Genomic DNA, 14,091 nt, shown 5'->3' with positions numbered 1-14,091 from the left:
ACACTCCAGCTGCATCCACATTGCTGCAAATGGCAAGATTTCATTCTTTTTGATTGCCAAGTATTATTCCTTTTTGTATATACCCCGCATCTTCTTCATCCGCTTATCAGTCGATGGACATTTGGGCTCTTTCCATACTTTGGCTATTGTTGATAGTGCTGCTATAAACATGGGGTGCACGTGTCCCTTTGAAACAGCATACCTGTATCCCTTGGATAAATACCCAGTAGAGCAGTTGCTGGTTCGTAGGGTAGTTCTATTTTTAATTTTTTGAGGAACCTCCATACTGTTTTCCAGAGTGGCTATACCAGTTTGCATTCCCACCAACAGTGTAAGAGGATTCCCTTTTTGCTACATCCTTGCCAACATATGTTGTTTCTTGAATTGTTAATTTTAGCCATTTTGACTGGTGTGAGGTAGTATCTCATTGTGGTTTTGATTTGGATTTCCCTGATGAGTGATGTTGAGCATCTTTTCATGTTAGCCATCTGGATGTCTCCTTGGGAATAGTGCCTGTTTATGTCTTCTTCGCAATAGTTCACTGGATTATTTGTTTTTGGGGTGTTGAGTTTGATAAGTTCTTTATAGATTTTGGATACTAACCCTTTATCAAATAAGTATTTCAGAAATATCTTCTCCCATTCCATAGGTTGCCTTCTAGTTCTGTTGATTGTTTCCCTGAACTGGGCAACTTTTTAGGTTATTATAAGGGCCATGCAACTACTTACCCCAAACTTGGTAGTTTGAACTTATTTTATTCAGGAATCTGCAGTCTGGGCATGGTTCAATTGGAGATAACTTTTCTTTTTTTCACTTGCGAGTTAGGTAGGTTGGCTTGGAGGTCAGGGCCTTTGATCACTTTGAAGGCTTGCTCACTCACTTATCTTGATTCCTGTGCTGAGAAAACTCAGTATCATGGTGTAGATTTATTTCTTTTTCGATGTTTCCAGTATAGTGGCTTAAGGGTGTCCAAGATTTTTTTCTATTGGCTCAGGTCTCCTGAGGAATGTGTATTGAGGGAAAGGGAGGAAAAAAAAGAGAGGAAGGAAGAGAGAACACAGAAGCATGCAAAAGCCAGGCTGAAGCAATATAAGTATTACCTTTAATGATCTAGCCTTGGAAGTCACAGGTCTGCCCAGATTCAAGGGGAAGGAACGTAAACTGCACCTGATGTTGGAGGACTGTCATTGTCACATTGTGAGAAGAGCATGTGGAATGTGGAATATTGGTGTGGCCATTTTGGGAAAAATATAATATGCCACATTATCCAATATAGGCTAAATAACCTGCTCACAACGAATCCATGGGTGTGAACAGCCTGAAGACCTTATCGTTACCCTTTGAGGAAGCAATTGTTGGTCCCTAATTAAGAATATGAAGGAAATGACTTAGAGATAATATTGTTTTTTGCAGATGAAAACATAAAAATAGGTACCTTTTTATACAGATTAGGTATAAGTAATTAAGAAGTTATTAGTGCCTTGGAGGATCAACTCAGATTGCTGTGAAATAAGGGTTGCGATAACCTTTGTTCAAATTTACTGTGTTCTCATGACTTACACTTTACTCTCACTGAAATCATTTTATGGATTGCTAATGGATGTAGTTGATATAGTACTTATTATGTTATATTTTGTAGGCTGAATTTGATGCTTAACTATCATTTATAACTTTCTCTTAATGTGAAATTTAAGGTATTTAAATTCTAAACAAATGATTTCAAACTTGTGGTTGTAATCCATACATTCATTTGTTTATACAGCATACATGAGCCATACACTTCAGAGATCTAAAGGTGACTAAGTTAAGGTCCTCTGCTTAAGGACCTCCATAGCCTGGAGAAGAAGATGGACATATAGACAAATATTTATAATATAGTATGATACATGTAATATAAATAGTGTAATAAAAATGAACCAACTACTAATACCCAGAGAAAGGAATGCCTTGGTTTGGGAGTGACAGTTGTGTGGATAGGAGACAAATTTTGAGCAGAATCTGAAGTGTTTTATAAGGGACAAGTAGAGGGAAGGGCATTCTTCATACATACATACAAAGGGAGCAGTACATACAAAGGTCTAGAGATATGAAATAATATGATGTGTTTGAAGGAGGTTGAGTAAACAGTGTGGTGGGATGTAGAGTTTGTGATGTGTGGGTGATGTTAAAGAGCCCAGATTGTTAAGAGTTTTATCTGTATGTAGTAGGTGCGGTTGTTGTATGTTAAGTATTGTAGCCATATTTAGATTTGTGTACTAAAGAACTCCGGGGATAGTATTTGAAAGATTAGAAGGGATAGAGACTGTAGGTAAGAGAATATAGTATGGCTTGCTCATACTAGGCAAAGCCTAACTATAGTTAGGAAGCTATTGTGATACTTTATTTATCTACCTTAATACTGAATGAGAGGTTTTTAGAATAAAATTATATTAAACTACCTATAAATTAACCACTGAATTTAAAACTAATAGCAAAATGGGGTATGTGGTTGGCTTAGTCAGTACACGATGCAAGTCTTGATCTCAGGGTCGTGAGTTAAAGCCTCACATTAGGTGTTGAGCTTATTTAAAAAAACTGAAAAACTAATAGCAAAATATTAACGCAGGTAATATAATGATTCTGTTAGCTCAATTATTTTCTCATTCTGATTTCAGATAACAAAGATGTTAAATGCAAAATCAGAGGATGTTCGTGTTCAGTCATCACTGTCCAAACTCAGAAGCTCAGAACGCTGGGATCTCCCTTTGCAGGGGGTAAATAAAAACTATTTTTTTAAAGTACATAATATTATTTAGTGTGTTGAAAATATTAAAACATTTTTTAATGTTTATTTATTTTTTAATTTTTTAAATGCTTAATTATATTAGAGAGACAAGAGTGTGAGTGGGGGAGGGGCAGAGAAAGAGGGAGACACAGAATCCAAAGTGGCTCCAGGCTTTGAGCTGTCAGCACAGAGCCTGATGCGGGGCTCAAACCCACGAACTATTAGATCATGACCTGAGCTGAAGTCGGACACTTAACCGACTGAGCCACCCAGGTGCCCCAGTGTTTATTTATTTTTGAGAAAGAGAGACAGAGTGCTAGCAGGGAAGGGCAGAGAGAAAGGAAAACACAGAATCTGAAGCAGGCTCCAGGCTCTGAGCTGTTAGCACAGAGCCCCACAAGGGGCTTGAACTCACAAACTGTGAGATCCTGACCTGAGCTGAAGTCAGATGCTTAACTGACTGAGCCACCCAGGTGCCCGGTGATGTTTAAAATATTTTAATAAAATTGAGTTTTCATTTTTTTATATGTCCTTGTTTGGGTTTTTTGTGTTATTTAATCACAAGTTTTTAATTAGTGTATTTCTGGTATTTGTTGAAGTGATGAAGTTAGGGTCTCCTTTAGTTTAAATCTAAGTATACCTGATTTTGCATGAGTGTTTTCTTGAAATTTAAATCTCATTATTGTACAATGTATTTTAAATTTACAAGAATACTAAGCTTATTAGAATCATTTGCTCTTTTGCTCTTGTTTTGTAAATTATAGAGGGTATATTTTAAAATGTGACACAACTGTACTTTAGAAGATATTCTGATTATAAATTTTAACTTTATCACTATTAAGCATTTTTATGGAGCTTTTGTGAATAACTCTTAAGATGGCACATTTTAAGTATATATATTTTTTTCTGTTGCCTGGTCACTTTTTAAAAATAGAATTTTTCTCAGATTTTCCAGTTTATCCATTTGAGCCTGTGTTCATTTCCTAGGGCTCATGTAGCAAAATACCATGGTCTGGGTGGCTCAACAGAAATTTATTTCCCAATAGTTCTAGAGGCTGAAGTCCAAGATCAAGGTGCTGGTAGGGTTGATTTCTCTATTGCCTTTCTCCTTGGCTTAGAGATGGCCATCTTATTGCTGTGTCTGCCTATGACCTTTTTTTCTGTGTACCTACATCCTGGTGCTTCTCTTCTTAAAAGCAAACTAATCCCTGGGTTAAGTAAGTCCCTACCCTTATGACCTCATTTAAACTTAATTACCTTTGTAAAGAGCCCATCTCCACAAACAGTTGTCTTGACAGTTAGGACTTCAACATATAGAATGGGTATGAGGAGCACAATTCAGTTCACATCATCAAATAATACATTTCTTTCTCTTTTTTGTATTTTGTATAAAAAATGATCAATGAGTCAAGATGACTTCTGTTGACAGAAAAGAAATTGTGTAAGGTTAGAAAATTTGGGGTGTATAGAAAGGTACAGGTGAAAAGACTAAAGAATCTTTCTCTGTTCCTTTTTCCTAAAGGCAACCACTATTAATAGCTTTTTTTTCATTCCTTTCAAGAAAAAAAAATACATATGCCCATAAAAATAATAATTTATATTATTTTTTGATTGTTACAGAACAGGGATCATGAAATCTACACTGTTCTGTGCTTTGTTTGCATTTAATATTTCTTAAATTTTTTTTCTATTTTAACACATTTAGATATACTTCCTTTATTTTTTTTGGCTTTGTAGTACTCTAAAAATATAAAAATACTATAATTAAAAAATTTTTTTGAATATAGTTGTCACACAATATTACATTAGTTTCAAGTGTACAGCATAGTGATTCAGCTTCTCTTTATGTTTTGCTGTGCTCACCACAAGCGTAGTTAACCATCTGTCACCATATATAATTTGCTTAGTGCACTGGTATTAGATTGTTTCCAGAGTTTTGCTAATAGAAACAGTGCTGCAGCAAACATCATTTTTTTTTTGAATATCATTTTTCATATGTAGAAAACTATTTTTGAGTGGGATTACTGGGTTGAAGGGAATTTGTATATTAAATTTTAATAAACATTGCAAAATTGTCTTACAGAAACTGTGCACTAATTTATATTGCCACCAATGAAAGCTCCCATTTTGCTAGAAACTTACTGGCACTGGATATTATCACACAGTAAAATTGTTGCCAATTTAATAGGAAGAAAAAAACATAATTTTAAAGAAAATTTAGTCACTTTGCATGTATGTATTTTGTTAGGACATTGAATTTATTGTGGAATAAATGTTATATATACTATATATAATTTTAAGTATACACACACACACACACACACACACACACACACACACACACACACACACTGCCTCTTGGAAGTAGACGTAGGCTTTTTGTTGGGTTTGTTTTCTTAAGCAGTATCTTATTAAATGCTTTTTTTCCTTTACCCTTCAGTCATACATGTCTTCCTTAGTTTTTGGCTTTCAAGAGGTAGATGTGGATCACCTGAGAGCTCTTTGGATATTAAGTGTTTGTGTTATAGTCTTCTGTCTTCTCTTTTTCCTTAACTTTTTATTTCAGCAGTCTCCTTTTCCTGAGAAACTAACCATTTATTTCTTATTTAGTTTCTTCTAACCCACTGAGTGAAACAAGATCTTTCAGAGACATACTTTCTTTTCCCATGACTAGTTTCCCACCCTAGTTGGATGTCTTCCTTAAGTTAGTGTTACTTTTCGGAAATCTGTATCCTGTTTGAGATTTGAAGTGGCTCATGTGTCAGCATTGCCATGCTGTCTTGTTGCTTTAGATTTCACAACGTTTGCTAAGTATGCTTCATAGTTTGTAGAGTTTGAGGCTGTACCAGTATCTTGCTTTATTGTTTCTCTCACACACCCTTTTTTAAATTGTTTTTAGAGGGTTTCAATGAACAACAAAGAGATAACCTTGCGTAGTCTTTAGTAGAATTTTAACTCCTTTATTTACATGTTTGTGATTTTTATTGAGATAAAATGATATGAAATAGGTTACACAGGTCTTAGGTATATAATTGAATAAGTTTGACTAATGTGACATATGTAACCAATCCTGCTCAAAAATAGTTCCCTACAGTGTGAGAAATGATGTTCACTGTTGCAGTGTTTCCCGAGGAATAGAGCAGTCATGAACCTTGAGAGTTGTTTGTGCCCCTTTCCATTGTATCTTATCTTTTCCTCTCTCCCAGTCCCTAGCCCACTACTAGCAACCACTTTTCTGAATTCTATTTCTGTAGGATAGTTTTGCCTGTTCATACAACGTACACTCTTTTGTGCTTTGCTTCTTTTGCTCAGCAAAATGTTGCATTTCATCCCTGTTTTGCATCGATCAGTGGTTTGTTACTTTTTATTGCTAAATCATACTCCATTATGTGGCCATAACACAGTTTATTTAATTCTGTTGATAGACTTTTGGACTTTTTTCCTTTTTTTTATATACAGAGAAAGCAAGTGTGTGAATGTGCACACACCAGGGAGGAGCAGAGGGAGAGGGAAAGAGAGAATATTAAGCAGGTTCCACATGCAGTGTGGAGCCGATGCAGGGCTTGATCTCACAACTATGAGATCATGACCTGAGCTGAAAGCAAAGTTGGATCTTCAACTGACTAAGCCACCCAGGTGCCCTTGGACTTGGTTTTAATTTGCATTTTCCTGGTGACTAATGGCGTTAAAACATTTTATACGTTGATTGGCTTTTGTATATCTTTTTTTGTGAAGTGTGTGTTCAATTTTTTCGCCCTTAATTTAAAAAATAAATTTTATTGAGAATTAATTTATATACAATTAAGTTAATCCATTTTAATTCTTTTTGAATTTTGACAAGTGTATATGCTTTTGCAATCACCACAATAATAAAGGTGTGCGTGCGTGTGTGTGTGTTTGTATTTATAGTTTTTTTCTCAGTGTACAGCTCTGAGTTACAAGTTCTGTACAGGCTCATAGAAGTATTATGACAATGAAGATACTATACATAGTTCTATCAGTCCAAAACATTCCCTGGTGCTGTCCCTATGTAATTGTTCTCTGGCTCCAGTTTTCACCCATGGTAACATTGTTTTCTGTAGCTACACTTGTACATTTTCCAGAATGTCACACAAATGGAATCATAGAATGTGTAATGTTTTGAGAATGACTTTTACTCTCAGCATAATGCCATTGAAATTCATTCATGTTTTGGGGCACCTGGGTGGCTCAGTCGGTTAGGCATCTGACTTCGGCTCAGGTCATGATTTCACGGTCCGTGAGTTCGAGCCCCGTGTTGGGCTCTGTGCTGACAGCTCAGAGCCTGGAGCCTGTTTCAGATTCTGTGTTTCCCTCTCTCTCTGACCCTCCCCTGTTCATGCTCTGTCTCTCTCTGTCTCAAAAATAAATAAAACATTAAAAAAAAAAAAAAGAAATTCATTCATGTTTTTGTGTGTGTCAGTAGTTTATTTATTTCCGCCGTTGACATATGGGTTGTTTCTAGGTTTTTGGCAATTGGGAATAAAGCTGCTATACATATTTGCATACATGTTTTTTTTTTGTGAGCATAAGTTTTAATTTCTCTAGGGTAAATACTTAGGAGTGGGATCCTGGATTATATGGTAAGTATATATTTAATTGCCAAACTGATTACCATAGTGGTTTTATGATTTTGCATTCCCACCAGCAGTGTATGGAGAGTTCTGGGTGCTCTGTATCTTTCTTAGCACTTGGTATTGACAGTTTATTTACTTTGTAAAAAATGTTTATTTATTTTTGAAAGAGTGTGAGAAGGGGAGGGCAGAGAGAGAGAGAGGCACTGAATTTGAAGCAGGCTCCAGGCTCTGAGCTGTCAGCATGGAGCCTAATGTGGGGCTCGAACTTACAAGCTGTGAAATCATGTCCTGAGCTGTGAAATCATAACCTGAGCCAAAGTTGGATACTTAACCAACTGAGCCACCCAGGTGGCCCCAGTTTATTTGCTTTTTAAAATTAACGGAATCTATTTTTTAAGAGTAATTTTAGGTTTACAGAAAAATTGAAGGAATAGTACAGGTAGTACCCATAAACCCCTTAATTCCCCCTCCCCTGTTACCCCCACACAATTTCATTTATTAATATCTTTGCATTAGTGTAGTACATTTATTACAATTGATGAGTCAATACTGATATTATTATGTATTGAGATGTAACTGACATATAACATTGTACTGATTTTAGGTATACAACATAATTTGGTATATGTATATATTGCAGAATGATTAGCACAGTAAATTTAGTTAACATCCATCACCACACATAGCCACAGTTTTCTTATGATGAGACTTTTAAGATCTACTCTCTTAGTAACTTTCAGATGAACAATCAATATCAGTAAGTCACCATTCTGTGTATTACATTCCCAATATCATTAAGTCACCATGCTGTATATTACATTCCCAGGACTTATTTATATTGTAACTAAAACTTTGTACATTTTGACCCCCTTCACCCACTTTGCCCACTCCCCACCTTTGGCAACCACAAATCTGTTCTCTTTATAACTTCAGATTTTTTTTTTTTTTCAGATTCTTCATATAAGTGAGATCATACAGTATTTGTTTTTTTGGTCTGATTTATTTCACTTAGCCTTATGCCCTCAAGGTCCATCCATGTTGTGCAAATGGCAAGATTTTTTTTGATGGTTGGATAATATTCCATTGTGTATGCATACCACATTTTCTTTATTCATCTATTGGTGGACATATTGTTTCCATGTCTTAGCTATTTTATTTTATTTTATTTTATTTTATTATTTTTTTTAAAGTTTATTTTTGAGACAGAGACAGAGCATGAACGGGGGCGGGGGGGGGGGCAGAGAGAGAGGGAGACACAGAATCGGAAGCAGGCTCCAGGCTCCGAGCCATCAGCCCAGAGCCCGACGCGGGTCTCGAACTCACGGACCTCGAGATCATGACCTGAGCTGAAGTCGGAGGCTTAACCGACTGAGCCACCCAGGCGCCCCGTCTTAGCTATTTTAAATAACGCTGAAATGAACACGAGGTTGCATATATCTTTTTGAAGTGGTGATTTCATTTCCTAACAATAACTACCCAGAAGTGGAAGTGGAATTGCTGGATTATATGGTAGTTCTGTTTTTACTTTTTGGAGGAACCTCTATACTGTTCTCCCTAGTGGTTGCACCAGTTTACATTCCCACTTGCAGTGCACAAAGATTCCGCTTTCTCCACATCCTTGCCAGCACTTGTTATGTCTATGTCTTTATGATAATGGCTGTTCTAACAGGCATTGATGATTAGTGATGTTGAGCAGCTTTTCATGTAGGTATTGCTCATTTGTATGTCTTTTTTGGAAAAATATTCAGACCCTCTGCCCATTTTTCAATTTTTTTGGGTTTGTTTTTACTTATTTTTCAGAGGGGTGGGGAGCTAGAGAGGGACTGAGAGAGAGGGAGACTATCTGCTATCAGCACAGAGCCCAGTGTAGGGCTCAAACTCACGGAACTGTGAGGTCATGACCTGAGCCGAAATCAAGAGTTGGATGCTGAATTGACAGAGCCATACAGGTGCCCTGAGTTTTATGAGTTCTTTAAATATTTTGGATATTAACCTCTTATTAGATATATGATTTTCAAATAATTTCTTAGATTCTGTACGTTGCCTTTTCATTTTGCTGTATAGAAGCTTTTTAGTTTGATATAGTCCTAGTTATTTCTTTGTTGCCTTTGCCTACATCTCAGATCCAAAAAACCATCCCTAAGACCACTGTTAAGGACCTTACCATCTTCTAGAAGTTTTATGGTTTTAGGTCTTATGTTTAAGTCTTTAATCCATTTTGAGTTGATTTTTGTATATGGTGTAAGATAGCGATCCAGTTTCATTCTTTCACATATGACTATTTCCCAGCACCATTTATTGAACAGACTTCTTTCCCCATTGTGTTATTTTTGGCTCTTCTTATATATTAATTGAACATATATGCATGGGTTTATTTCTGGGCTCTGTTCTGCTCCATTGATGTATGTGTACCATTCTATGCCAGTACCATTCTGTTTTGATTACTATAGCTTTATAATATAGTTTCAAATGAGGAAGTATGATGCCTCTGGCATTTTTCTTCTTTTTAAAGACTTCTTTGACTTTTTGGAGTCTTTTGTTGTTCCATACAGATTTTAAGATTGTTCTATTTCTGTGAAAAATGCTGTTGGAATGTTGATAGGGATTGCATTGAATTTATAGATTTCTCTGAGTAGTGTGGACATTTTATCAATATTCTTCTAATCCATAAGCACAGGATATTTTTCATTTATGTCTTTTTCAGCTTCTTTAATCAGCGCCTTATAGTTTTCACTGTATTGGACTTTCATCTTGGTTTAATTTATTCCTAGGTTTTTCTTTTCTTTTTTTTTTTTTTTTTGTTTGGTTTATATATGGGATTGTTTTCTTAATATCCCTGATAGTTTGTTGTTAATATATGGAAATGAAATTGATTTTTGGATAGTGATCTTGTATCCTGAAACTTTATTGAATTTGTTGATTAGTTTTAGCAGTTTTTGGTGGAATCTTTAAGCTTTTTTTTTTATGTTTACTTATTTATTATGAGGGACAGAGAGCATGAGTATGAGCGAGCTGGGGAGGGGCAGAGAGAGAGAGGGAGAGAGAATCCCAAGCAGGCCCTGTGCTGACATGGGGCTTAATCCCACGAACTGTGAGATCATGAGCTGAGCTAAAATTAAGAGTTGTATGCCCAACCAACTGAGTCACCTACGTGCCCCTTTAAGCTTTTCTATGTATTACATCATGTCGTCTGTGAATAGAGACAACTTTACTTCTTTTTAATTTGGTTGTCTGTTATTAAATTTTTATGCATGCATGCATGCCTAATGCAAGATTTGGTTAGGACTTCTAGTATTCTGTTAAATAAAAGTGTGGGAAGTTGGAAACCTTGTCTTTTTCCTGATTTTAGAGAAAATACTTTGAACTTTTCATGATTGAATATGATAGGAGCTGTCATCTTGTGATATATGGTCTTATTATGTTTAGGTACATTCCATATATATTTATTTTGCTGAGAGTTTTTATTGTGAATGGATGTTGAATTTGTCAGATGGTTTTTCTGCATCTTTTGAGATGATCATATGTTCCATCTTTTATTTTGTTAATGTGGTATTTCACACTGATTGACTTGTGGATGTTGGAACCTTCCTTTCATCTCTGGAATAAATACTATTTGATCATGGTATATGATTCTTTTCTGTGGTTGTATTGGGTTTGCTAATATTTTGTTGAGGATTTTTGTGTCTGTTTTCATCAGATATTTTGCTCTGAAATTTTCTTGAGTGTACTGGTCTGATTTTGGTATTAGGGTATTGATGGCCTCATAAAATGAGTTTGGGAGTGATTCCTCTTCTCTTTTTTGGAGGAAATTAAGAAAAATTGGTAATAATCATTATTTAAGTGTCTGGTATACTTTACCAGACAAGTTCTCTTGTCCTGTACTTTTGTTTCTTGGGAGTTTTTGATTACTCATTCAATCTTACTAGTAATTGTCTGATCAGATTTTCTGCTTCTTCATGATTCAGTCTTGGTAGGCTGTGTTTCTAGAAATTTACTCATTTTTTCTAGGTTGTCTAGTTTGTTGTGTAATTTTTTGTAGTAACCTCTTAGGACCTTATGTAGTTTGGTGGTATCATTAGGAATGTCTCCTCTTTCACTTACGGTTTTATTTATTGACGTCTCTTTCTTTTTTTTCTTGGTGAGTTTAACTAAAGGTTTGTCAATTTTGTTTATCTTTTCAAAATACCAACTCTTAATTTCATTGGTTTCTTTCTTCCTTCCTTTCTTTCTTTCTTTCTTTCTTTCTTTCTTTCTTTCTTCTTTCTTTCTTTCAAGTTTATTTGAGACAGAGAGAGAGCACAAGTGGAGTAGGAGCAGAGAGAGAGAGAGAGAGAGAATTCCGCAGAGCCCGATGTAGGGCTTGAACTTATGAACTGTGAGATCATGACCTGAGCCAAAGTCAGTCGCTTAACCAACTGAGCCACTCAGGCGCCCTGGTGTATAATTCTCTTTATACATTGTTGGACTTGATTCTTTTGAGATTTTTACATCTATGTTTGTAAGAGAGATTGTGTAGCTTTATTATCTTGTAATGTATTTTTCTGGTTTTGGTATTAAGGTAATGCTGTCCTCAGAATGAGTTTGGAAGTGTTCCTCTGCTTTTGTTTTTTGGAAGAAATTGTTGAGAATTTGTATAAATGGTTTCCTTAAATGTTTGGTAAAATTCACCAGTGAACCAGTCTGGGCCCAGTGCTTTCTGTTTTTGAAGGTATTAAATATTGATTCAGTTAATTTAACACCTATGAGACAATTCAGATTATGTATTTCTCATTGTGCAAGTTTTGATAGATTGTGTTTTTAAAGATACAGGCCCAGTTTATCAAATATGTGGGAGTAGAGTTGTGTCTAGCATTTCTTTATCATTTTTATATAGTGTCCATGGGATTAGTAGTTATCACCTCTCTTTCATTTCCTATATTACTAATTAGAGCTTGTCTTTTTTTCTTAGTTAACATGGGTAGAAGTTTTTCAATTTTATTGATCTTTTTAAAGAAGCAACTTATAGTTTTGTTGATTTTCTCTATTGATTTCTTGTTTTGTTTTATGATTTCTGTCCTATTAGAAATTTTCATCTCCTTTCTTTGAAATTAATTTGTTCCTCATTATTTTAGTTACCAAAGATGGAAGTTTAGATTATTGATTTTAAAATTGTCTCTTTTTTTAACAGATGCATTCAATGCTATAAGTTCCCCTTTTAGCATATGAGCTTGAGAAGAATGCATATTCTTCTGTTTTTAGATGAAATATTCTATAAATGTTAATTGGATACAATTGATTAATGGTGTTTTTCAGCTTAACTCTGTCCTTATTGATTTTCTGCTCGATCTGTTTCTAAATGAGGGGAATTGAAGCTATAATTGTTGATTCTTTTATTCATCCTTGTATTTCTATTGTTTTTTGCCTTATGTATTTTGATGCTCTGTTGTTGAGTACATATACATTAAAGATTGTTATGTCTTCTTGGAGAATTGACCTTTTATCATTATGTAGGATGTCTCTTTATCCCTGTATCTTCCAAATTTGATAATTTTTCTTTCTCTGAAGTTTGTTGAGCCTGAAATTAGTATTGCTACTCTAGTTTTCTTTCGATCTCTGTTAGAATGGTATCTCTTTATTCCTTTACTTTTCATCTGTTTGTGTCTTTATATTTAAGGTGAGTTTATTGTGTACAATGTATAGTTGGGTCTTTTTCTTTTTCTTTTTTGGATTGATCTTTGAATATTTAACCACTTTTCTGTCCTGGAATAAACCCTAATTGAATGTATTGTAGTATTCTTTTTATGTATTACTTGTTTTGATCTACTGATTTTTTTGTTGTTGTTGTTGAGTGTTTTTGTTTATGCTTATCACAGATACTGGTCTTTAGTTTTCTTTTCTTGTACTGCCACTATATGGATTCAGTATCAGTGTAATTGTTTGCCTTATAGAATGAATTGAGAATTGTTCCCTTCTCTTCTAGTTAATAGAATAGAGTGTTTAGAATTCATTTTATTCCTTATGTAAATATTTGTGTGAATTTCTAGGAACACTCTCAAGGTCTACAGGAGCTAGGAGTTAGTGGGAGGGAAGGTGGTAGCTGTGTTTGTAAAAGGATAGCAGAAAGGTTGGTGTGACACAGCTGTTCTATATCTTGACTTAGGTTGCAGTCACAGAGATGTGCACATATGATAAAATTGCATTGAACTAAATATGCATGCACACACAAATGTATGTGAAATTTGGGGTGCCTGAGTGCCTCAATAGGTTAAGTGCCCAACTGTTGATTTTGGCTCGGTCATGGTCTCGTGGTTTGTTGGATTGAGCCCTGCATTGGGCTCTGCACTGACAGCATGGAGCCTGCCTGGGATTCTCTCTCTCTCCCTCTCTCTCTGCCCTTCCCTCGTTCATGTACACTCTCTTTCAAAATAAATAAACACTTAAAAAATTATTAAAAAAAATAAAACAGGTGAAATCTTGATAAGGTCATGGATTGTGTCATTGTTAATTTCCTGGTTATATATTTTTCTAGAGTTATGCAGGGTGTTTGGGGAAAACACTGAGGAAAATTCCTTGAAGAGTATACAGGATTCCTCAGACATTATCCCATAATTCATCCACTGGTTCACTAGATACTGGTTAGCAAATAACTTCAGCTCATGGTTTTTGTCAAGTGTTTTCAGTGTTGGCATTACAAGTTTCTTACTTTGGAAACTGGGTGAAGAATCAATAGAGTTGAAATTCTGATTTAAAGTT

At 35.2% G+C, this 14,091-nt stretch overlaps 1 protein-coding gene across 9 annotated transcripts in view; it reads left to right on the top strand.

The window, feature by feature from the left end:
• Positions 1–14,091, top strand: part of SENP7 (SUMO specific peptidase 7) — a 149,081-nt gene that overhangs the window by 14,437 nt on the left and 120,553 nt on the right. For all 9 annotated transcript variants that reach the window (XM_042954733.1, XM_042954739.1, XM_042954738.1 and 6 more), the window contains one exon: positions 2,655–2,753. In XM_042954733.1, the coding sequence (XP_042810667.1) occupies positions 2,655–2,753 (99 nt within the window). The remainder of the gene's footprint in view (positions 1–2,654; positions 2,754–14,091) is intronic.

The sequence above is a fragment of the Panthera leo genome, chromosome C2, assembly GCF_018350215.1.
Source record: "Panthera leo isolate Ple1 chromosome C2, P.leo_Ple1_pat1.1, whole genome shotgun sequence".
Taxonomy (NCBI): domain Eukaryota; kingdom Metazoa; phylum Chordata; class Mammalia; order Carnivora; family Felidae; genus Panthera; species Panthera leo.
Note: the sequence above shows the minus strand (reverse complement) of the source record. Positions and strands in the feature narration are given on the sequence as shown.